Here is a 26,579-nt window from a genome sequence, read left to right as displayed (position 1 = left end):
GGCCAGTGCAAGGTATTTTGACATCTAATGCAAAATAAGATTCCATTAAATGTCCAGAAGCCATTAAATGTTCTGGAATTTGAATGGTACTTCCGTAGTGATAACAAATTATCATCTGGTATTGCATCTGAGAGCAATAAGCTATCTTAGAGGGAAGACAACAGTTTGCAATACCTCGTCACTGCTCCCTGTCTTTGTCTAATAATATAATATAGTACAAAATGGAGAAGCATTTATGTGGTTCGCTTTCAGTTTCCATGAACACGTGAACAATGCTATAAATGCATATTCTGCAGCTTTGTCTTGGTTCATCTATTGTTTTAGATTGGATTTCTTTCAACCAATGAGTTTCCTTTCAGATTCAACTTTTTGTAGTTATCTCATGCTAAAGATCTACATGGAACCATAGTTTTAAGTTCAATGAGTACAGTGGTGCCTCGCTAGACGAATTTAATTCTTTCCACGGGTCAATTCTTACAACGAAAAATTCATCTAGTGAATCCCATAGGAATGCATTGAATTTTATTTATTTATTTTTTTGCCCATAGGAACACATTAATTGAATGTCAATGCATTCCTATGGGAAACCGCGATTCGCTAGACGAATTTTTCGCAAAACAAATTCGTCTAGCGAGGCAACCTCCACTAGAAAAATCCTTTCGTTAAGCGAATTTTTCATTGGTTAAGCGAGGCACCACTGTATACCTACTTCCTGTCTTGTTGTTGTTTAGTCGTTTAGTCGTGTCCGACTCTTCGTGACCCCATGGACCAGAGCACGCCAGGCACTCCTGTCTTGCACTGCCTCCCGCAGTTTGGTCAAACTCATGTTCGTAGCTTCGAGAACACTGTCCAACCATCTTGTCCTCAGTGTCTTCCTGTCTACTCAACTCAAATTTTTCACAGAAATGCATTCTAAATCTTAAGAGGCAATTTAAGGGTGCCCATCATCAGGACATGTGGCGATGAGTGAAGTGGCCGTGACTTGCCCCTACATCAAACAGCGCCTTAGGCAAGGAGCATCTATCACATTCACTCTATTGGTTTAATATACGGTATTTAGAATATTTACTTACTTATCACAGTTGTACCCCATTTCATAACTATGATTCATGGTGTAACTCTGTTATAGAAGGCAACATATTTGCATCCATGGATCTGGATCACCATCACTTGCGATACTAAATAAAAAAATTCCTTCCAGTAGCACCTTAGAGACCAATGAATTTTGTCATTGGTATGTCATAATACTAGGTATTGCATAAGTAATGAGGTTTTTTTAAAAAGGTGTTGTCAGCTTTAAATGTGAAGATAAAATGTTGGTACTATATATGTGAGATTTGAGTGGCAGGCTCCCTGATCCCAAGCCACGCACCTCAGGCTTGGGCCCTGCCTGCCCCTAAATTTGGCCCCTGCTGCTTAATTTATAAAGAGGTGCTGGTGCCCATCAGCCTATATCAGAACTCCACCAACTGACCTACAAAGCTCTGCCCCCTAATGCCAGATGTGCAACTGCAAACTTTGGGGGGGCACTCCTAAAAATGCACTTTCCAAAGCTGTGGATATCCTTCCAAACGTGAAAACAAGTTCTGGCTCTGAATTGCAGCTCAAATCAAGCTCCAAGGTGAGAGAGCGGACTTTTCTGTTATGGCTTCAGATAAACAGTGGAATTAAATGAACATTTTATATTGATGCTTCTGTCTCCCGCCCCATGTATTCACTGGCTTTATCCTGGTTTAAGACTATGCAAAGCGTCATTCCAACACCAAAAGCCACTTCTCCTTTGTAACACAGGATGTCCTGGGATGGGCATTTCACATGGATGTTGTTGTTGTTTAGTCGTTTAGTCGTGTCCGACTCTTCGTGACCCCATGGACCATAGCACGCCAGGCACTCCTGTCTTGCACTGCCTCCCGCAGTTTGGTCAAACTCATGTTCGTAGCTTCGAGAACACTGTCCAACCATCTTGTCCTCTGTCGTCCCCTTCTCCTAGTGCCCTCAATCTTTCACATGGATAGGATAGTGCATATTCTTCATTTTCAAAACACCCTGTCTCACAACGGATTCCTTGAGCTGAATGCAAAGCTTGCAACGTAACTAAACTCAAGCGGCTCTACAGTCATTGTTCTTGTTTCCTCGGGAGATTTCTCTCTTTTTTTGGGGGGGGGGGTTAGCGGCACGTCGGTTTAAAAGTCTGAGCGGCTCAAGAATGTGTCTCCCCTGCGCCTACCCCAGCTACTGCTGGAACGAACCACGAGCGGGGTGGGGAGGGGGAGAGAGATGGAGAGAGGGAAGAGACGACGCTGTGGCTGGGAAGGGGCTCGGGTAGTCCAAACACCGCCCTGAGAATCTTTAGCTGGAGCCTTTCGAGGCACCTTTCTTTACTCCCGGGTTCCCAGAGGAGGAGCCAGCCGCGCCCCCAAAGCCCCGAACCCTATGGGAGAACTCCGCCCTTTGGGGAATGGTATCTGCCGGACCCTCTCTCCGCTTTAGGGGACGGAAGGCTCACTTGCCACAGGGGGCGGCAGAGGCAGGCGGCAATAAAGGGGTGGGCTGAGGAAGGGGAGAAGGAGGAAGGAGGGATTGGCGCGGTGGGCGAAGCAGCAGCCACAGCAACAAATAAAGGCTCCGGGGAAACTTTCCTCTCAGGCTGAGGCTTCCCGCCCTTCCACCTGTGGAGCTGCTGCTGTAGCTGAACAATCCCCGGGGGAGGAAGATGGGTTGCTGCTGCTCCTCCTGGAAACTGGCGCTCCTGGCTTTGCTGCTCTTCTCCGTGGCGGACGGCCAGCTCCGAGGTGAGGAAGCCGCGCTGGGCAGAACTTGAGGGACTCTCCCCCCCCCCCCCGCCGAAGGTTTAGCGCGGCGCCTCCTAATGGCAATGCCGGGTGGGGTGGGGTGGGGGTGGCCGGCCGAGCACGTGCGAAGGGTGCCGTTGCAACACGTGCAAAAATGGACTCCGGCTTCCCTCCCCCGCCCCCTCGCTGGCGTTTGCCCGGCAGGTTCCCGCTTGGAGGATGCGACGCCTTCAGGCGTTCATCGCCACCCCCACCCCCGGTCACTCACTTCGACGTCCTCGCGGTTGTTTGCAAAGCCGAGCCGGGCAAGGTGCGACGAGCCTGTTTCTGGTGGCTGGACAGGAGCGCTGCCCGAGGGAGGTGGTTCTTGTAGGCTCCCAAATGCCCGTGGGTTGAAGTGGGTGAAGCCTGGATTGGGATGCTCTCGTGAGGGAGAGAAACCCCTGGCGATGCCACCAGATTAAAAATAAATACGACCCATTATTGTCTGGCTACCACGTGTTTAGAATGTAGTTTCTTGTCTCGCTTGAAGAAAGCAGATGGTGCCACTATTGGAGACTTGGCTGGGCGTGTCTCTGGTTTATTTTGCACTTTTTGTACCATATGTGTGTTGGTGTGTGTCAAAGTTCTCTGCCCCAGCTGTGGCAGGGATCCTCCTCCCCCTGGCTTTCCCAATGGCTCCTCGTTTCCCTCCCCCCGAATGGCTTTCTCGCCTCCTCTCCTTCTTCTTCCAGGACTTTCTGTTTGCAATTTGCATCCCCCCTTCTTCTCCTTTTCTCTTTTCCTCCCCTGCCTTTTCTTTCATCTCCTCTGCTGGCGGTGAAGTGGATTCCAGTGCTCGCCTTAGCTGTTGAGGATGAAGGGGCCGCCGATTTGCTTTGTGGCAGATGAAACTTTTTTAGGGGTAGGGAGAAGGCTTTGAAGTGGGAAAATCAACTGGTTTGGAATCCCCCCCTACACATTTGGGTGGAACTCAAGAGATTTTCTTTGTTACGGTTTATTGTATGAAAAACTTTCTTGGTATTTTAAAAAAGTTCTAAAATAGTTTGATGCTGTTGGCCTGCTTCCAGATTAACATGTGATTATTTCTTGGGTGGGTGGGAATGCTTTTCACAAATGCTCCCTCATTGTCTGCTAACAAGGACAAGCAGCCAAACTTGACAGACTTCCCCCTCCCTCCTCAAACTGTTCTTTTCTTTCTGGATGGACAGAGTCAGGCATTCAGAACTGCTAGGAGGGGGTTCACTTGCCATTGTATCTCCCAGAGGATGCTGGGCTTTCCCCTGCCCCCAAACGCCTTGTTTCTGGATTTTTGCTTCCAGCCACTTTGAGGATTAGATAGATAGGATCTGGCACTCACCCACAGGCTGCAAAAGGGCTACTGCATCCCAGACTAATGATGCACGTGAACTATGGGGTCCCAGGGAAACATTTCATCAAACTGCTTTTGTGTGGGGCTGAAGCAAGTGTGTAGTCAGCCTTTCGGAGTAGATGGTGGTGGCATGCCTTATTACTGGGGCTGGAGGGTGAGAGAAACAGAGCTTGGGAAAATTCATTAATGTGTACATTCTGTGTCTATGATGGCTGGAAACCCTTAAAAAAAGAGAAAGAAATACGACATTTTTGCAGTGTGTATCACATATGAAAGAAGTAATTCTCAGCAGATTGTAAGTCGCATAGATTGCATTCATCCATACTGAGTCAAATTTATGGCAGAATTTCTACACCAGAATTAGGAAGGTATAAGAAGAAATCTGTAGCCAGGCCAGAACCATATGTTGCTTTATATATGTCCATGGTCCATATATATATATATATATATATGGGGTCACGAAGAGTCGGACACGACTAAACGACTAAACAACAACAATATGTCTCCCATCATGATGGTGGCAAAATGTGCTCTTTCATCTATTGGCACACTACTAGTAATGCAGGGTTAACCAATGTGTCACCATCCAGATGCTGTTGGACTCCAACTCCCAGCAGTCTCAGTCAGCCGAACCAATCACCAGGCACAAAGGGAGCTGTAGTCTGCATCGAGGCAACCACGTTGGCTACTCGTAATATAGGGAAAGGTCATATTGGGTCATACTGATGTCATAATTACTTTGCTAGTTATTGCATGAATACTTTAACTGACAGCACAATCCTATATATGCCTCATTAAAACTTAATCCCTATGAGGTTAGTTGGTATAAGGATGTAGCCTTAATTAATTTATTGACACACATTATTAAGACCCTAGTGCTACGCCTTCTCTAAAGCATTGGGGCTGGCACATACATTATCTCTGCATGAGCCATGTGTTCCAATGTGCGAGATAATGCTGGACTAGTAACCTCATTGAGAACTAAGGTTCAGCTTCCATGAATGGGAACACACATTTTCAGAGTTCTACTCCAGCAACTGATGTACAATATTCCAGTTCCCTTTTCCATAGTTTCCCTGCTCATATGGATAAATCATTTGTGCGAGTAGTTAAAACATGCAAGAGGGCCAGCTGAAGTTACCTATGAGCCAGCTCCTCTCAATTTTACCAATGACAGATTAGCCCATGCAAAAGAATTGCCCTGGGGCCTCAGTTCAATTAGTCTGGTAGAGCTGCAAGTGTGATGAAATAAAGAATAAGGCACAGCAGAAAGCACAGATAAAGATGGATATGTAGCACATGGTCAAGGCAGTGTTAAAATCACCATCACAAGCATTGTTAAGCAGATCGACGCTCTGGACTAGTGCATAAGGAGTACTCTGTGTATGTGCTTTGGTAAAATGCACGTGTTTTGTGCACCAGTGATTTTGGGGAGCTTTATATGCTAAATGGATCCTGCATTATTTTGCAATTCTTTGCTAGTCACATACAAAGGATACAGATCTACCTTGTCTATGTGCATTAAGCTGTTAATAAAGTATGGGAGCACCCCCACTTTAAAGGCATGGTTGATATATTTGTATCAAACCAGAAATGGCACCATGTGTGAAAGTGGAAATGCAGTTGTTTCTCTATTGCAGAGATAGGGAACTTGCTGGACTGCAACTCCCATGTCTGCCCATTGAACATGTTGACTGGGGGTGATGGCAGATGAACTCAACACCTGGAGAATCACAAGTTTTGTGTAGTGTAGGTGTTACATCACATGAAAATGAGTGTTGACTGTGCAGTGAAAGAAAGAAGCACTGGTTGTTTCTTCAAATTACATTAAGGGTGGGTTTAAAAGTATATAGGCATAATAAATCATACAAGTTGTTAGACATATTTGAACATGATAATACTGGAAACATTCTAGCTGTTAAAGCCCATTGGCATTCTGTGTACTTATTTGCTGTGTTTGTTTTTACAGATGACCCACATGTGGGAACAGAGAATTTTAATCATTAATAGTAGTAATTGAACATTTCTTGGTCAAAATTCTAATCTGAGATAAATTTGACCCAGATAAAATAGCAGTTGGGACGTAAGAATCTGCTGAAATCTTTATTTGACCTCTGTTGATAACATTAAAGACAGTGATGGGTTTTTGTGCTGTACAGGAAATGAGTTAAGCAATATCCTATAAAGAAGGTATGATGCATCATGTGGTTTGTGTCATCTGGGATTAGCATCTCTGGGCTATCTTCTTAACGAGGCAAGACATGAGGAAACAGACAACTTACTGACCCTACTAAATAAACTAGAAAGCAAAGACTTTATGGACCTGTAAACAAGCAAGAAGAATTTTAAGCTCTTACAGCCTGGTATCTGGTGCCTCTGTGATCAAATGTTATATGAGACTTTGAGCCAAGAGAGAAGACCCTTCTTCATCCTCCTTTGTGTAGTGCCCAATGAAAGCTCCCTATCCTTGTGATGAGTTGTATAAAGTGATGGTCTTTATAAAGTGCCATTCTTTATTTTCATTTGTCCTGTGCTACTCCTGAACTGGCATCAGATAAGTGAACAGGAAGGCAGTTGTTTATAAAGCATTTCATAACCAGCACAAAATATTTTCTTTATACATTCTTCTGAAACTGGCAATATTGAGTGGCGTCCATATTCAAGGTTAGGCAGAAAGCACAACCTTATTGCATGAATGGTCTTAATTGCTGAGCACCGCAATTATATATTGTCTCTTTGGGGACATTATAATGGAGTTGGGCAAAGATAGACTCAAATCCTGAGTATCAAGGTAGAGCATGTTACCACTTTCCCCAAATAAGATGCATATTCAACCTTATCTTGGACCCTATATGTGCATTGAAGTATACACCTAGCATTTTCCTAATCGTTTCACCTACGCTGCATGTGCTAATGTGTATGCAGAGTTGTGCCTCCACTGAAATTAATGGGAATATATATATGTATCATGTGTGCACATGAGAGCAAGAATGTGCATAGTGTTTTTGAGTGCACACCAGAGCCTCTGTTGTTATAATCAAGAGTCTTGATTATTCCCTTTAAATACACACTGCAACTTCTCAGTTTTCTTCTGAAAAAAACCAAAACCAAAACCAAAACCTTCCCCATTTTTAATGATTTGGGCAGAAGACCACACTTTTCATTCATTAACAGATAAGCATGGCTGCCCATTACTGGAATTTGGTGGCTATCAAATCATTGCAACTGGTTTACAGAAGGCAGCATTCCCCCTTCTTTTTTTTATCTGAAGATCCTAATCCAGAAGCAATCCCAAGAATGTGGGGAAAATTCAAATGCCTACATTACTTTTGCTGAAGATAAACACAGCTGAAACTCAAAATAACATAAAATTAACAAAACCTAGTTTCTTGCATTACTAAGACAGCTACTCAAGTCATTTCCTTTATCTAATGAAACCTGTTGCTGGTGACAGCCAAAATATATGTGCTTGATTACCATTGAAAATAATGTTGGGTGAAATAGTCTCTTCAGCATTTCCTGCTTTTCATTATGTGGGTGCATATTTCCTGACAGCAAACAAAGGAGCTTTAAGATGTAAGAATGCCATTGCCTTGCTAAAAACGCTGATTATGCAGTAACTCCACAACATTAGCTATGATGACCATATTCTGAAGCATAGTTTCCTTTGATTCTAGCCAGCAAGTATGTTTTTGAATGTGCTCACAAATGTTTGCAATATAGTAGAACAGTTTTGACGGTCTGTGGTCATTGTGCTTGCTGCAGCTGCAGCACTGCGTTGCGTATCTGTCCTGGCCTTTGACCCAGAAATCTCCTTTTACTATGGGTACGGGTGTAATCTTAATGTTTAACATGCAACCTGAGGGGTATTTGGTAGATTTCAATTCAATTCAACACCTTTATTGGCATATATAAGACAATAAAAACCATATAGACCGTCCATATGTGTTATATATTTGGTAGAAATCTTAGCTCAGGCATCCCCAAACTTTGGCCCTCCAGATATTTTGGACTACAGTTCCCATCTTCCCTGACCCACTGGTCCTGTTAGCTAGGGGTCATGGGAGTTGTAGGCCAAAACATCTGGAGGGCTGCAGTTTGGGGATACCTGTCTTAGCTCAACCATCAACCAAAATCCAAAATCTTCCACCCCCATCTGGACTGGTGCACATGCTGTGCACCTGGGGGTGGGGCTAACTGCCCATGGGGGTGGGGCTAGCCATCTACAGCCAGCATCTGGGGTGTGTGATGTCCACTTCCTCCACCAGTGTCCTTTTGTCCGTCATGGAAATAGAGGTGGGGAGCAAAAGGCAGCTTCTCCTCTAGATACTGGCCAGACTTGTACCCTGTTTAGCTTCAGAAAGGTGGCTGTGTCAAATCCTCTTAGACCTCATCATGGTTCTATATTATGGGTGCATGCTTAAAAATGGTTATGTGGGAGCATTTTATTTCAACATATAATGGGTACTAGACTAATGTTTTGTTTTAGTCTTATTTTACCCCCTAAACCTTGAGTTCCTTAAATTATTGACTCCCTGCCTCATAATAGCTATTATCATTAAGAAAAACTCCTGGGAGTTGCTCTGCAAACGTTGGATAGACTTGGGTGTAAATCAAATTAATAAAAATACTTAGGACTGACTTGGGTATTAATGCAGGGGCAGAATGTTAGATCCCCCACAGGTCAACTTTGACAGGTGGGTAGGGCCACACACACATATTGATCACCTGAGGTCATAATGACACCAGATAATTGAAACCTGTCAAAGTTCAAAGGACGTTGCTGTAACTGCAGATATACTGATTGGTGATTTCAAGGAGGCCCTTTGAAGCCCCTTCTTGGTGCTTCAAGAAGGCACCAATCAGCTATGCAGAGGGGGAAATGTTCCTATAAATCGAGCATTTCCCCCTCTGCATAGCTGATTGTCAGGTATGAAGGACTTTCTTGATTCCACCAAGAATCAGCTTATCACCAGTGCTTGCAGAGAGCCTGCAAAGTGCTTATAATGAGAAGCTATGGTTCCCTACTACATGTGTGAGCCTTGGTGAGCCCTGGGCTTGTGCACTTCTGCTTTCCTTAGGGAACAAAACAGCTGCTGTAATCATGGTTTGACACTTGCTTGTAGGAAATAAGGACCCAGAGGTGGCTTGTCATATCAGGATACAGAGGCGGGTTTAGAGCAGCATGACTGGTTCTTCCACACAGGGCACTGAGCCTAGGGGGCACCACAGGGCAACATAACTATGATGTAGTGAATTGAGCAGAACAGAAGGCGAGAGACGAGGGAGGGGTCCAATTTTTGGCCCTGCGCAAGGCGCTGCTGAAATTTGAAAGAACGAAGTCCACTCCTGCAGGACCCATTAGTGGATCGTGGTCTGATCCAGATTGCAACAAAAGCACTACCACTATGCCTCATCATGGGACTGAAACTGCCTTGGTCGCACTGGTTGATGATCTTCGGCAGGTTAGGGACAAAGGTGAGAGCTGTTTCCTAGTTCTGCTGGATCTGTCAGCGGCTTTTGACACCATCAACCATAACATCCTTCTGGACCATCTAGAGGGCTTGGGAGCTGGGGGCACTGTCATACAGTGGTTCTGCTCCTTCCTCCTGGGCCGTGTTCAGAAAGTGGTGGTGGAGGATGAGTGTTCTCTCACTTGTTGGGTGCCTCAGGGTTCTGCCCTCTCCTCCATGCTTTTTAACATCTACATGCAGCCGCTGGGAGAGATCATCAGAGCGTTTGGGCTGGGTGTTCATCAGTATGCGAATGATACCCAGCTCTCTTTTAAATCAGAACCAGTGAAAGCAGTGAAGGTCCTGTGTGAGTGTCTGGAGACGGTTGGAGGATGGATGGCGGCTAACAGATTGAGATTGAATCCTGACAAGACAGAAGTACTGTTTGTGGGGGACAGGAGGCGGGCAGGTGTGGAGGACTCCCTGGTCCTGAATGGGGTAACTGTGCCCCTGAAGGACCATGTGCGCAGCCTGGGAGTCATTTTGGACTCACAGCTGTCCACGGAGGCGCAGGTCAATTCTGTGTCCAGGGCAGCTGTTTATCAGCTCCATCTGGTACGCAGGCTGAAAGCCTACCTGCCCGCAGACTGTCTCGCCAGAGTGGTGCATGCTCTAGAATCATAGAATCATAGAGTTGGAAGAGACCACAAGGGCCATCCAGTCCAACCCCCTGCCAAGCAGGAAACACCATCAAAGCATTCCTGACAGATGGCTGTCAAGCCTCTGCTTAAAGACCTCCAAAGAAGGAGACTCCACCACACTCCTTGGCAGCAAATTCCACTGCCGAACAGCTCTTACTGTCAGGAAGTTCTTCCTAATGTTTAGGTGGAATTTTCTTTCTTGTAGTTTGAATCCGTTGCTCCGTGTCCGCTTCTCTGGAGCAGCAGAAAACAACCTTTCTCCCTCCTTTATATGACATCCTTTTATATATTTGAACATGGTTATCATATCACCCCTTAACCTTCTCTTCTCCAGGCTAAACATACCCAGCTCCCTAAGCCGTTCCTCATAAGGCATCGTTTCCAGGCCTTTGACCATTTTGGTTGCCCTCTTCTGGACACGTTCCAGCTCATCAGTATCCTTCTTGAACTGTGGTGCCCAGAACTGGACACAATACTCCAGGTGAGGTCTGACCAGAGCAGAATACAGTGGTACTATTACTTCCCTTGATCTAGATGCTATACTCCTATTGATGCAGCCCAGAATTGCATTGGCTTTTTTAGCTGCTGCATCACACTGCTGACTCATGTCAAGTTTGTGGTCAACCAAAACTCCTAGATCCTTTTCACATGTACTGCTCTCAAGCCAGGTGTCTCCCATCCTGTATCTGCGCCTTTCATTTTTTTTGCCCAAGTGTAGTACTTTACATTTCTCCTTGTTAAAATTCATCTTGTTTGCTTTGGCCCAGTTGTCTAATCTGTTAAGGTCATTCTGAAGTGTGATCCTGTCCTCTGGGGTGTTAGCCACCCCTCCCAATTTGGTGTCATCTGCAAACTTGCTCAGGATGCCCTCAAGCCCATCATCCAAGTCATTGATAAAGATGTTGAACAAGACTGGGCCCAAGACAGAACCCTGTGGCACCCCACTAGTCACTACTCTCCAGGATGAGGAGGAGCCATTGATGAGCACCCTTTGGGTTCGGTCAGTAAGCCAGTTACAAATCCACTGAATGGTAGCATTGTCTAGCCCACATTTTACCAGCTTCTTTACAAGAATATCATGGGGCACCTTGTCAAAGGCCTTGCTGAAATCAAGATAGGCTACATCCACAGCGTTCCCTTCATCTACCAGGCTTGTAATTCTGTCAAAAAATGAGATCAGATTAGTCTGACATGACTTATTTTTCAGGAACCCATGCTGACTTTTAGTGATCACAGAGTTTCTTTCTAGGTGCTCACAGACTGTTTGCTTAATGATCTGCTCTAGAATCTTTCCTGGTATTGATGTCAGGCTGACTGGGCGGTAATTGTTTGGGTCCTCTCTTTTCCCCTTTTTGAAAATAGGGACAACATTTGCCCTCCTCCAGTCTGCTGGAACTTCGCCTGTTCTCCAGGAATTTTCAAAGATTATTGCCAGTGGTTCTGAAATCACCTCTGCCAGTTCTTTTAATACTCTTGGATGTAGTTCATCTGGCCCTGGAGACTTGAATACATCTAAACTAGCCAAGTATTCTTGTACTACCTCCTTACTTATTCTGGGCTGTGTTTCCCCTGCTGAATCATCTGCTCCATATTCTTCAGGTCGGGCGTTGTTTTCTTTCTTGGAGAAGACTGAGGCAAAGAAGGCATTGAGGAGTTCTGCCCTTTCTCTGTCCCCTGTTTGCATTTCACCATCTTCTCCTCTGAGTGACCCCACTGTTTCCTTGTTTTTCCTTTTGCTACGGACATACCCATAAAAGCCCTTTTTGTTGCTTTTAACCTCTCTGGCGAGCCTGAGTTCATTCTGTGCTTTAGCTTTTCTGACTTTGTCTCTACACGTGCTGGCTATATGTTTGAATTCCTCTCTGGAGATTTCCCCCCTTTTCCATTTTTTGTACATATCCCTTTTAAATCTTAACTCAGTCAAAAGTTCTTTAGATAGCCAGCCTGGCTTCTTTAGGCACCTTCCATGTTTCCGTCTCATTGGTATTGCCTGAAGTTGTGCTTTTAATATCTCCCTTTTAACAAACTCCCAACCATCATGAACTCCCTTCCCTTTTAGTATTACTGTCCATGGGATTTCACCCAGCGTTTCCCTAAGTTTTCTGAAGTCGGCTTTCTTAAAGTCTAGAATTTGGACCTTAGTATGCTTGGTTGCTCCTTTCCGCTGGATAATAAACTCCAGAAGAGCATGGTCACTCCCACCTAATGATCCAGCCACTTCTACCCCACTAACCAAGTCATCACTATTGGTTAGGACCTATCTAGTTATCTCTCGCTTGGACTACTGCATTGCGTTCTATGTGGGGCTATCTTTGAAGGTGACCCGGAAACTACAGTTAATCCAGAATGCGGTAGCTAGACTGGTGACTGGGAACGGCTGTTGAGACCACATAACACTGGTCCTGAAAGACCTACATTGGCTGCCAGTACGTTTCCGAGCACGATTCAAAGTGTTGGTGCTGACCTGCAAAGCCCTAAACTGCCTCGGTCCAGTATACCTGAAGGAGCGTCTCCACCCCCATCATTCTACCCAGACACTGAGGTCCAGTGCAGAGGGCCTTCTGGAGGTTCCCTCACTATGAGAAGCCAAGTTGCAAGGAACCAGGCAGAGGGCCTTCTCGGTAGTGGCACCCACCCTGTGGAACCCCCTCCCACCAGAGGTCAAAGAGAACCAGACCTTTAGAAGGCATCTTAAGGCAGCCCTGTTTAGGGAAGCTTTTAATGTTTGATGGATTTCTGTATTTAATGTTTTGTTGGAAGCCGCCCAGAGTGGCTGGGGGAACCCAGCCAGATGGGCGGGGTATAAATAAATAAATAAATAAATAAATAATAATAAATTTAAACTGATCAGAGTCGCATGAGTTAAGCTAAAATCTTCAGTCTCCACTTGTGTGTGAATGTGGAGGAGAAAGGAGGGGAAATTTCAGAAAAGCTTGAAGCTTTTTCCAGATGGTGTATGAATAAGGAAACCATGGTTTCCCGACATGCCTTAAACTGACCCTGAGTATTTATAGCACTTTCCCTAACCTTTTCAGTAACCTTGCTGAAAGGTGATTATCAGCCTTACTGCATTGATGTATGTCAAGCACACTGAGCAGTTTAGAAAAGCAATTTCTAAGAACTGGTATTATTAGTTTGCACATCCATTAAATGGCGCAAGGTGAACTTAAATATTCTCACACATACATTTAAAGCATATATATTTTCATACAAGTAAGCTGTATGGATAAGAGAGAAAGGAGATCTCAGAACAAAGGGATAGTACTGGAAGGAACATATTTCATTATAAATGAATACTGACCAAGAGGTGTCATGGGTGGAATAGAAGGGGGTGGGTGGTGGGTGGGAAGAGAAAGTGTGGTTGTTAAAACACTTGCTAGGAGCAATGTAGGAAAAAAAGGTTGAAGGTGAAATACCGTAACTTTAATGGCACAACCAATTGCTGTGCAACTTACGGCATGGTTGGAAAAACTGCAGATCTTCCTAAACAAAAAAGCGAGAGACATAAAATTAAATTTATGGACACCATCTGGGCTGTTCAGTGCCTTTCATAGACATTTGAGTTGGGCTTTTACATTTAAACAGTGCGACCCCTTGCCACAGGCATAACAATGTGTTCCAAATCCTACTGGTGTCTTTGATATTTTTGGTAGTTAAACTAGTTACAATCTCATAACCTTTGGACATAATATGACAAGTTATTGGGCTAAGTAAGCCATATTTTTGTCTGTGAGCCACTGAGAGACATGTAAGAGTACAAATTTGCTTTGTTTATTTGAAACAAAGTTTTTGTTTGTTTCTGTTGGCTCTTTGATATGATGTTAAACGTTGCTTGACTTGAGCCTGGTGTGGACCACTTGTCTTAATTTTCTAAACTAGTTCAGGACTGTAAACTGTAAACTGTTCTAGCTTTCTATTACTGTTTACCATGGTGTCATCATAGAATTTCAGAGATGGAAGGGACTACAAGGGTCATCTAGTCAAACCCCCTGCATTGCAGGAATCTTTAGCCCAACATGGGTTGGAAAGTGAACCAGAGTTATTTTCAGCCTAAGGTAAAGCAAAATAGGTATTTGCTTTGCTTGTACAGTGCAAAGGTATGTGTGATACAGAAAAATAGTGTGAATGTTTTCCTAAGCAGGCTAAAGATTAACGTAAAATCTCCTTGCCAGCAAGAAATACATTTGTCCATGTCCACCAGAGTAGACGATGTATTCTGCGTTATGAAAAAATTATCAGGATATTAGTTACTGGGTTTTATTTACAGGTTTTAAAGGGAGGGGGGCTTCTCCTAAAAAAAGAAGCAAAAGCCTCAACAATGTTGTTTTTGTTTTAAACAAGGGCTCCACAGCTGCTGTCCTTGATGCACTCCATGCTGATATCTTCCAGAGAGAACAAAGAAGAGTAGTATATAAACTAGAAAAAGTGCTACAATATGAGATCACTTCATCATCATTTGATATACAGAAGTACTCACTTTATTTTTGGAAATGTGCAAATCAGATTGTGAGAATTCTTCCACTATATGTGTTAATCATGAGTTACCTTATAGCCAAAATGATATCGTCGTGTTGACATTGAGAATCTTCACTTTGTACATCAAGGAATAATTCAGAGCCTTCATTTTTTCATCCTTTCCATCTGGGTTCCTTATTCTTTAAAAAACAAGGTCCAGAGGAGTTGTACATTAAATTATAATTTTATGTTTTATGTTTTGTGTAGGGTGACCTGGAAGACTATGAAAATAAAAGCAACTATCTGGACCTAGCTTTTCACTGACTAATACTTTTTCATATTAAAAAGGACTTATAAATGGGGGGAAACGCAATCTTATTACATATGAGCTTTGTTCATTATATATCACATATCATGTGGCTCATATTGCACTACATAAAGAGAAGACAATTTTTTCAGCTTTCTGAAACTAAAGAGTTAGCAGCTTGGTTGATGATGATTCTTGAAGAAATATTACTACATTACTATATCACTTGAAGAAATATTGCTATCGTCCTTTTGAAGATAGGTAGTTGCATTCCAACTACTAGACCCATTGAAATGAATACAACAAAGATATTAGTGTTTATTAATTTCAGTAGGTCTACTCTGCTTATGGGGACATGGATGGCCCTGTGGGTTAGGCCTAAACCACAGAGCCTAGGGCTTGCCGATCAGAAGGTCGGCGGTTCGAATCCCCGCGATGGGGTGAGCTCCTGTTGTTCAGTCCCAGCTCCTGCCAACCTAGCAGTTCGAAAGCACGTCAAAGTGCAAGTAGACAAATAGGTACCGCTCCGGCAGGAAGGTAAAACGGCATTTCCGTGTGCTGCTCTGGTTCGCCAGAAGCGGCTTTGTCATGCTGGCCACATGACCTGGAAGCTGTATGCCAGCTCCCTCGGCCAATAACGTGAGATGAGCACCGCAACCCCAGAGTCAGTCACGACTGGACCTAATGGTCAGGGGTCCCTTTACCTTACTCTGCTTATGATGAGCATTGGATACAACTCATGATTACTTACTGTTTTGTAAGTTTCAAAAACAGGTTTGATTGAGAAAACAGCTTTTGAAATAATGACTCTTTCCCCGCCTCAGCACTGTATCCCCCCCCCCCCAAAACCCTCTGAAATATTTCATGAGATTTATCTTGGGAGATAAGGCTGTGTTCATCACTGCCTTATCTCCATACATATGCTGGGGGGTTTCTTTACTTTATGGTCTGCAGTCTGTGGTGATTGCTAAACTGACAGGAAAGTTCTCTGTGGGGTTTCTGTGGCCAGTAACTTGAAAGGGTCTAGACTGGGAGCTTTAGTGATACCACCTTAAACTCAGAAATGCTTGAGTGGCGGCAGATTATTTTATTGCTTCCTCTTGGGAATTAGCTGTTTCAGAATGTTGACCAAAAGGGTTGCATAATACTTTGCAAATTGGATGGTGCCTCCTCTATGTCCATGTTGCACACGGAGCAAGATTAATTTCGTTGCCTCCCTTTGATCCTAATATATCCAAAATCATCTGTTATTCATACTGTATCTATTTATTTCTTATCATGCTGAGAATTCCACTGTTATTTCTTAGTATCATGTTGAGAAGGAGGATTCATCACATTTTATTGGAACCACATGTAAAAACTGTGCCGTAGCAGTTTAATCCAATAAAACAGAGCACTTTATAGCACACTAAGGATTCAAAGCACTTCACATAAATTATATCCATAATCAGCCACATTTTATGTGGGACTTTTATAAACACGCACCTCACCATTCAGAGCTTCAGTCATCATTTTTACTTAAATGGAATTATGTTATTGGTGTTATTGCCTTCTGCTGAACTCCTTTTAAAATACTAAGAATGAATAATTGTTCAGTTTAAAAAGTTTTTTTAATGTGTGAATATTCTGAATTAACTGTGCAATCTTAAATATGTATACTTGGAAGTGAATCCCATTTAGTTAAATGGAACCTAGGGAAGTGTGAATGGAATTACAACCAGAGAAATCCTAATTATGGGCCAGGAAGGATTGGAGAGATGGAGCCATGGCTACACCCAAAACTCAGGATGGAAGCCGGTGGTGGGGCATTTTCTCCCTTCTTTTGTTGCACCATATGGACTGATGCAGCAGAGAGCCTGGATTGGTCCTCTCGCTGGGAAATATATAATTGTAGGATCCAGTGGGCCCATGTCTAGTCCTGCTGTGCCACCCATTCTTGCAACACTCCATTTTTGGGATCCTCTGCTTGCTTAGCACTGATGGAAACACTTCCTGTGGTAGCTTCTTAGTCTCCCATGTTTTCAGTGGGTGCAGTATCAAGGTATCAAGATTATAGCCTCTGTTGGCAATCCTGCACAGTCATAACATATCAGTAGGTCTGTTCATACGACCAAATTGATGTATGGAGGATGCGAGTTTAAAAACAGATGTGTTTTCAATTCTGCTTTTGGTAAAGGATATTGCGATGGTTCTGTGTCATAGCATGGCTGCCAAGTCTCCCATTTTATGTGGGAAACCCCCGGATTTTAATCCATTTCCCGCTGTTATCCCGAATAGAGAAAAACCCTGAAAATTGCCCGGAATTCCTACCTGCCAGGGAGGTTCCATTTCGGGTGCCGCTCTGCCCATGTCTGGGCACCAAAAATCAGGCAGAGCGGCACCGGAAGTCGGGCAGCGCCGGCACCGGAAGTTGCTTCTACACATGTCCAGAAATGTGTAGAAGCGACTTCCGGTGCTCCACTGCTGCTGATCCTGCATTTTTCAGTGGGAGACTTGGCAGCTATGCATATAAGCACTACTTGCAATTCAAAACAAGTGATGCATGAACCTCTAGTTTGCAGCAAACTATGTTGGAAAAATCAGGTATTCACCAATTTACACACATATTTTGTTATCCTTGGGATATGAAAATTCAACCATAAGCCTCTTTCTGACCCTATCCCAGGTAGAATCCTAGAGGAAGCAGAGACTGAAGTGACAATTTTTTTATTACAGTAATAAAATACAAGGAGGACAGAATCTATTCTGAGGGTGAAATTAAGCTACACATGGTGGGAATGTGTTTGTATCTGTTTGGTGTGGCAAAATGTGATAATCCAGAGGGACAATCAGATGAGTTCATTGCTAGGTAGATAGCCCCACAATGGTGGGATAGACAATGTTTCCTTGAAACTGAGGAGAGACAAAGAGGTTTATTTGTCATTGATTGAGTTTTTCAGACATGAATGGGTTATTTCCCTCCATTATGAAAATGTAGATATTCTGAGTGAACTTGCTGAGTTAGTAGCTTAGTAGAATTGGTTCTGTAGTATGAGCTTACATAAGTTGCTTAAATGCATACCAAACTAGTTAACTCTGCAGATTGTATGCTAATAGTAAACTCATTCTCTGATTCTGATCCTTATGGAGCCAAAACAGTACCATCCACAAACAAGAGGGAAATACCCAAGTTTGCAGAAATACATTTTTTAACCTAATGAGGGGGATAGTTCATATCCAAGAAAGACAGTATCAAAAGTGGCGAAGCTGCATGCTCCGCTACTGGGGGCGGAGACCAGGCGGGGGCGTGGTGCACCACTTGTGGGGTGTGGGGCGCATGGAGGGGTGCGCGGCGCATGTCCAGGGGGGCTGCTGCAATGGCACCCTACCATAATAGTGGTGTCAGGGGTGGTCCGCTCCCTCCACACTCACGTTCCTCCGCCAGTGAGTATCACCGAGTAGTAACTAATGCTGTAGTCAAACCAGCAGTGTTGTAATTCAAGAACTAATCTCAGATAACCTGAAAGAAGCAGGGAAAACTAAAGGAAGACATATCAACAGCTTACTTGATGTACAGCAAGCCGTTTCAAGATGTGAGGTGGCAGATGGAAGAATCCACAGTGCAGATAATAGGGAAGGGATCTGCCCTCACAGGAGCAAGCATGACAAAAACTTGGTATGTCAGACTACAAACCACCCTGAAGCCCAGTTGATTAGATGAGAAAGATATTGTAGGACTGCAGTTACAAAAGAACAAGAACCAGCTGGAAATCACCCTTTTCTGAGTCAGCATTTTAAAATGTGATTCAGACAATTCTTGTAATTGTTATGAGGCTCTAGTCTAGTGAGACAGTAGTTAAGGATGCTGGCTGATATCTATAGTGCATAATAATATTAAAAAGGGAATGTTGAGGTGTCGTCTTTCGGAAATTCTTTTTTTAATTTTTATGAAAATTACAGGCGTTCAGTATGCCCATGGATTTTGTAGGCATGTAGAAGTCCCATGTTAATTTCAGTAGCAGGAGGTTTTATTACTGTACTGTATACCTTACCTTTCAGTCAAAAATGAGCTTCAAGGAGGCTTTACAACGGAAAAGTAAAAGCAATCATAAAACCATGTGGGATCCGTGAATGAAAAGGAGTTTGTACACACATTGGCTTCTCCCGTGGGAATGCTGGTGAGGTGGATAATGCATGCATTAAAGGTTTTCTGTACAGAACAGGTCACTGTACTGGGTTGTGACAAATCTGTTCATACAAAATCATGAGGTATGACAGGCTGCAGCTCACCTTTTGTTATTTCCTCCGAGTCAAGAGTAAACAGTTACTTTTCTCTTTATGTTACCTACTTTCCTTATCTCTCATCCTTATTCCTAATCTTAATAAACCTTATTAATTTTGAATCTAGAGTTTGACTGTACAGTGATATCTCTGGTTAAGAACTTAATTCGTTCTGGAGGTCCTTCTTAACCTGAAACTGTTCTTAACCTGAGGTACCACTTTAGCTAATGAGGCCTCCTGCTGCATCTGCACCGCCGGAGCACGATTTCTGTTCTCATCCTGAAGCAAAGTTCTTAACTCAAGGTACTATTTCTAGGTTAGTGGAGTCTGTAACCTGAAGTGTTTGTAACCCGAGGTACCACTGTATACATTTGGACAAGCCAAGGATTTCCCCACTGCATGCCAGATATGTCTTTCATACTAAACACTTTGACCAAAGAGAGGAAAAGGAAAATGGGCTGGACCCGTTCATTGGTGGCTGAGGGATTTGGACGATAGTTGCTCCCTTCCAGATAGAAACTAACAGATATTGACATTCCCATCAGATATATGGAAGAAAGAAGGATGTTGTCAGAAAGAAAGAACTGTAACGGCCTGGTTTTCCCTGCAGGAAATCTGGGTGCACTTTCCATTGACTGATTCAGCCATCCCAAAACAAGGCATATAGCCCCATCCATTGAATGCTTGGTTTTCAAGCATCACCACATCATGTAGGGTGGGGCAAAGTCCCAATAAAGATCATGTTTTGTAGTTCTACTCATGACTGTAGCTAGGGGGTGGTGAGGATGGCCCCCGCCAGGGGTGCAAACGAGGGGGAGGGGCGCAAAATCAGCTAAAATATGTCCATAAATATGTCTATAAATAAGAGCTAATTTGCCCTTGTCTAGGGGGCGCAATCTGGATGGTTCTGCCAGGGGTGGGAGATCACCTAGCTACGGCTCTGGTTCTACTACCAAATATTCTGCTCCGAGTCTCATAATTTTCAACATTGAATTTTAATGATGAAATAAGTGTCACTGATTCAAAAACAAGTAGGCAACTCGATGGAAATATTTGTATGTGGGAAAATATAGTCTGTGCTAAAAGTGATTTAAGAAAAGACAGGAGCCACTAAAGATAACAAAAAAAGTTTAGACTCTTGGAGCATGTGGGAAAAGGGTATTGTTGAAAAAGCAATAACTAATTTTATGGTCTAGCAGGTTTGCTGTTTTTTGGCAAACTGCCCATCTGTCTCCTTTACTTTAGGTTGTAAGCTGTGACAGAGAAATTGTTCTAAGCAGGTATCTACATTGTCTGAAAATCAATACTTGAACACAGGAGAATTTCCATCTCAGATGCATTGCCTTTTGTCTCTATGTAATGTGGCTGAGTTAGTGACGTATAAAACAAAGCCAATTTTTTATTGTTCTCCTTCACCCTAATATTTATCTGCAACTGGTTGCTGGTTTTTTTTATTAAAAAAATAATTACCCATTTCAAACAAGACTTTTTATTTTGTCAATTTTCTTAGTTCTGGGAGCAAAAGCAACAACAAAAAGCTGTTTTATATATGCTGTTTGCAACAGAACAGTCAAAATCTGGCTCTTAATCCAAAACATAACAAAATAGTGCAAAATGTCTGAATTTAGATAGTCATGGTTTATTCAAGGTTGTATTTAAGATATTTCCTTAGAGAAGGTTGAAAGACATTTAATATGGTCATTATGGAGCAACTCAATTTGACATTGATATCAGAAAAGATCCTAGAACAGATAATTGCACAGTCAGTCTGTGAGCACTTAGAAAAAGGATGTTTTGATTACTAAGACCCAGTATGGGTTTCTCAAAGACAAGTCATGCCAGACAAATCTCATTTCTTTTCTTTTTAAAATATGAGTTAAAAGCCTGGTGGATCGGGGGATTGCTGTGGGGACATTTCACTAAGGCTTTTGACCAGGGGTAGGCAACCTAAGTCCCGTGGGCCAGATGCGGCCCAATCGCCTTCTCAATCCGGCCCGTGGATGATCCGGGAATCAGCGTGTTTTTACATGAGTAGAATGTGTCCTTTTATTTACAATGCATCTCTGGGTTATTTGTGGGGTCTGCATGGTGTTTTTGCATGAGTAGAATGTGTGATTTTATTTAAAATGCATCTCTGGGTTATTTGTGGGGCATAGGAATTCATTCAATTTTTTTTCAAATTATAGTCCGGCCCACCACATGGTCTGAGGGACAGTTGCTGACCCCTGCTTTTGACCAAGTCCCCCATTATATTCTTGCAGAGAATCTGGTAAAATGTGGGCTGGATGAAGTAACCATTAGGTGGATTTGTAGCTGGTTGACTGACTGAACCCAAAAAGTACTCAGTAATGGTTCCTAATCATCCTGGGGGAAAAGTGACATGTGGGGTGCTACAGGGTTCTGTCCTGGGCCCATTGTTCAACATCTTTATAAACTACTTGGATGAAGGAATTGAGGGGATGCTCATCAAATTTGTAGATAACACCGAACTGGGAGGGGTAGCTAATGCTGCAGAAAATAGAATCGGGATTTAAGATAACTTGAACAGATTGGAGAACTGAGCAAAAAACTTAACAAAATGAATTTGCACAGGGGGGTGATTTTGGGGGTCTTCCTAACTTTATGTGATTTTGCCTTGACATGCCTTGACCCCCATGTAAATTGTGGGCCTATTGTCCATAGGAGCTGGACGCTGAACCCTTTCCTTGTTCGCAGTAAGGTCCTGATCTAAGCAGCTGCTTCCAAGTGCTTCCTCCAACTCCAGCGTAGCCTCAAGTGTGGTTAGAAAAGCACTTTGCTGGTGACTGAAGTTTGTGCCTCATTCACTGTCTTCTCCATTCCTGTAGTCCTGGGGGAGATCAGTGTAGTGGTGTCTGGGACTAGCTAGCGACCTGGCAGCTGCCATGAGGACTTACAGTCCTGGAACCAGAATGCCCAAATTTGGCTCCTCAGTAAAAAATTGTATTTGGTAAGCTGCTGGATAACCCTGCTGTCTTTGCTCCTCTCCTGAGGAGACCTCAGGTTTGTGGTCCAGGCAGGGCTGAGCCTTAACATGCTTATATAGGTAACTGACTGATTATGGCAGACCAGAATAGCATATATAGCTTCCATCTTTATTCAATAACTTGCATGGATTTTATTATTCTTCCACTAATTTTAAATTCAGAATATTTGGGCAAGAGAATTGTGTTGAAAATAAGTGTTTTGATATAACATTGAGAGTTCTCGGGAATGGATTTTTCATATCTTCTTGAAAATCCTCACATCTCTATCCATCCAAGTCGCCTACCACTTATTTTTAAAAGAATTCATATTACCAAAATTTCAATTCATTGTATTTTAGTTTGGCATTTACTTAAGCCTCCATGACCCTGTTGAAGATCATGACTAAACAAGTGAAGTGCAAGCTGACTGTACTTAAAGCAAATAAGTGAGATTTCCTTTTAACATACTGTATTTAGGATTGGTTGTTACTTTGCCAGGTATGACTTATATTCAAGGTCAAATAGTCTTAAACATCTGCATGTTTCCTAGTATCAGGTAGCATTTTTTTCCTGTGGGAACTTCTTTCTTTTTTGGGGCAAAAAGGCACAGCTGAGTAATCAAAGGAATACAAATCAAAGACAACTTCACATCATTGTGTAAAAGGATAGGGAAAGGTTTTAAAAAACAAAACAAAAACCTACACAGCTTCCTTGTTTAGTTTAGCACTTGGTCGTCTAGCTTGCTCTCTTGTTTTCTAGGAGTCTTAATGGGTATTTTTAAAAATCTTGTTAGGCCTCTTTCAGCAAAGATGAAGGCACAGGAAATGGCCATGGACAGGATTTAAAAGCCAATTAATTCGTTTGCAATTTCCCTAATTCAAGTATACACCTCGCAGTTGCAAGTTGTTTACATTGGGCCACCAATCTAAACTGTTTAGTTGGGAAACACATTTTGCTTAGGCTGAGGTCACAGAAAGTCTATGGCAACAGTATCTTGTTCAAAATTTGGAGGAAAAGCAAGCAAGCCGTCTTCAGATATCCCAGGGGCAGTCTTGCCTTTAAAGCTGGGGCAAAGCACTGTGGTGGTAGGTTCCAGCCTTATTGTATCATTTGTTTACATGTCTGAACCATACTTATGTGTGTACAAACCTACCGGTAGAGGGCAAAGAAAGTAGACGCAATGTAGCATGTACGTTGAATGTGACATGCTGTGCTCCCCTGGCCTGCATGTGTTCACATATGTGTATGTGGTACATGGCTTGTGTGAGCCGTGTGTGTGTGTGTTGCATGGCACATAGTCACCACTCCTTTGACCTCTCTTGGCAGATAGTCATTCCTTTTTCTATGACGTACTTAAACAAGGCTGTTATTTGGTAACTGATGCTAAAGGCGCAGTCCTAACCCTAGCTCATCTGGGATGATGAGTGAGTGAGGATGTGGCAGGACTCTCGCTCAGCCTACAGACAGACTTCGTCTCCCTGAGTCCTCAACCCCAGGTCAGCCAGAGACATGATGGCAGCATAACTCACTAATCCTGGCTCATTGAGCTAATCCATCTGAGCCAAGACTTCTGGAATTTACACTAGCGCAAGCCCTGAAAAATGGGTGTTCCAGGGGAGCAGAGGGATGGGACCGGATAGGGATATTTATGTTTGATCCTAACAGTTCATCTCAGACACATGGCTTGCAAATCCAGTGGAACATACACAGGCAAAAAGGGTGGTGTAAATCAAACTCTCTTTCCAGTTTTCTATCTACCCTACTTCTGCTGCCTCATCTGGCAGTAACCCCACTCCTGAACAAAGTTTGGAACTGGCATACTTAACACCGACTTAGTTTAAGATGGCACAGATTACATTGGCTTCTCATGTTTAGGATTGCTTCCTAATTGAGTTAATGTAGGACATGTTGCTTTAAGGCTAAGCACATTTAAGAAATCAACCCAGTGGTAACAGAAATCTGAAAAATGTGGGGAGCTCTCTCTGGTATCATCAAATGGCTTCTAAAGGCACCAGTAAAATAAAGGTGTAAAGTAATGAGAAAAAAACCATTATTATTATTAAATGACCTTCCTTTTACTCTTTAGGTTTATTTCCTGCCATTTTAAACCTTGCTAGCAATGCTCATATCAGCACCAATGCTACTTGCGGTGAAAAGGGCCCTGAGATGTTTTGTAAACTCGTGGAGCATGTTCCAGGTCGGCCCCTACGCAATGCGCAGTGTCGGATCTGTGACCACAATAGTGCAAATTCGAAAGGCAAGTTCACTACTTTATACTTTTTCTGGCTGTTCCAAGAGATACACACTATGGTATTCATCTGGTTCAAGAATGCAACTGGTTTAGCCACGTGAACACTGCAATCCAAAGTAATCCCAGTGGAATCAGTGGGGACTAAAACAAAATTCTGTTTTTTTTAAAATTTCATTGTGTTATTTTTGTCTGGAATGCATTTATGTTCTGTGTGAAAGTTTTATTCTATCTGAATTTATGTTGTGCTTGTCCATATTACTCTCCCCCACGCCTAAAACATAAGGAGACACAGAACAAAGGCACATCTGGGCCAGCATACTTGTCTCAGAGTGGCCAACTAGATGTCTATGGGAAGTCTAAAAATAGGAGATGACTATAACAGCACTCTTCTCTCTTGTGCCCCCCAGAAGCTGGTACTCAGAGGCATATAACCTCCAATATTGGAGGTAGTATTTATTTATTTGTACAAATTAAGGTTGGCGGCTGGAATCCTTGTGACGGGGTGAGCTCTCATTGCTCGGTCCCAGCTCCTGCCAATCTAGCAGTTCGAAAGCATGGCAGTGCAAGTAGATAAATAGGTACTGGTCCACCCGGAAGGTAAACGGTGTTTCTGTGCACTGCTCTGGTTTGCCAGAAGCGGCTTAGTCATGCTGGCCACACGACCCAGAAAAACTGTGGACAAACGTCGGCTCCCTTGGCCAGAAAAGTGAGATGAGCGCCGCAACCCCAGAGTCGTTCGTGACTGGGCTTAACTGTCAGGGGACCTTTACCTACCTACCTACCTTTATTTATTTATTTATTTGTACAACTTTATATACCACTTATTCTTGTACACACACACACACACACACAATTTATCATAAAAATGCCAGTGGTGGGTAACAAATGAAATAAAATGCATAAAATAAGAACACCAGAAACCCACTTGTAAAGATCTGGCTCACGTATCAGGGAAAACTGGCTCATAGCCACCATGGGCTCATAGTGTATGACCTGTGTACTTTACTAGTAAGATCGTAATCATGATAACCGAAAACAACAAAAGTGGAAGGGGAAGAGGGGAAACGTGATCTTAATTTGTTTTTGCTTATTTTAGAACAACACCCTATCTCAAATGCTATCGATGGTACTAATAACTGGTGGCAAAGTCCTAGCATTCAGAACGGAAGAGAATACCATTGGATAACCATAACTCTGGATTTAAGACAGGCAAGTAACAACTGTATAAAAGTATGTAGCATTGGTGTGTTGCGTGATCAAAGAATTTCTACTTGTCTTTGGTTTATAGAAAGTGCAGTGGAGAGAGGGTAAGGGAGGGGGCCTCCTTGGTGGACTGGTAGTTTGGGTTTGGGTTTTTTTTTTTAAAAAAAAACTCCAAAATGGTTGTCTGTCTTTCTTACACATCCTAATGCATTACTTAATGAAGGCTACTCAGACACAGAACTTAAAAGCGTGGACTATGCCTGGAAAGGTGTTGGTAAGTCCTTACTGCTGCACCACAACAAGGGGTGGATCTTGCTCACTGTGACCGTATAAGTACATTTGACTTACTGCACATTTCACATGAGAGCATAGGTTGTACTGGTGTATGCATTGGAATTTCCCTTCCTCCCTTACCCACACCCCATCTGATCTGCAGGATATCCACCCCACTGGAATAAATTTTGGGGGTGCATAGGGACAGCAGGGGAGAGGAGAGGAATGGTAAGTCCTGTTTGCAGAAGCGGAAGTCTGATGCACAGGCAGGATGCCACAATAGGGATATCACTCTAAATGAGTACTTGGATGATTCCTTATTTATTACAGTGACTTCTGCTGGAAAAACAATAATTATGATAATACTCACAATTTGTATTCAAACAAGACCTATAGTTGTCCTAAATCCATATGAATCACTTCTTTGATAAGGACAGGTTGCAGCTGGAAACAAGTTCCAGCACCTACAGAGTATTTCTGGGGATCTCATTAGATCTTGTGGTTGAAGTTTGGTTCAGAACTGGTTTT

The 26,579-nt window shown here is 43.1% G+C and overlaps 1 protein-coding gene across 2 annotated transcripts in view; it reads left to right on the top strand.

Annotated features, from left to right (window-relative positions):
* The first annotated feature begins 2,555 nt into the window (after positions 1 to 2,555).
* Positions 2,556 to 26,579, top strand: part of LAMA1 (laminin subunit alpha 1) — a 94,882-nt gene continuing 70,858 nt past the window's right edge. For both annotated transcript variants that reach the window (XM_035125216.2, XM_035125215.2), the window contains exons 1-3: positions 2,556 to 2,792; positions 24,411 to 24,581; positions 25,672 to 25,784. In XM_035125216.2, the coding sequence (XP_034981107.2) occupies positions 2,714 to 2,792; positions 24,411 to 24,581; positions 25,672 to 25,784 (363 nt within the window). In that variant the 5' untranslated portion in view covers positions 2,556 to 2,713. The remainder of the gene's footprint in view (positions 2,793 to 24,410; positions 24,582 to 25,671; positions 25,785 to 26,579) is intronic.

Source organism: Zootoca vivipara, chromosome 8 (assembly GCF_963506605.1).
Source record: "Zootoca vivipara chromosome 8, rZooViv1.1, whole genome shotgun sequence".
Classification (NCBI taxonomy): Eukaryota; Metazoa; Chordata; class Lepidosauria; order Squamata; family Lacertidae; genus Zootoca; species Zootoca vivipara.
Note: the sequence above shows the minus strand (reverse complement) of the source record. Positions and strands in the feature narration are given on the sequence as shown.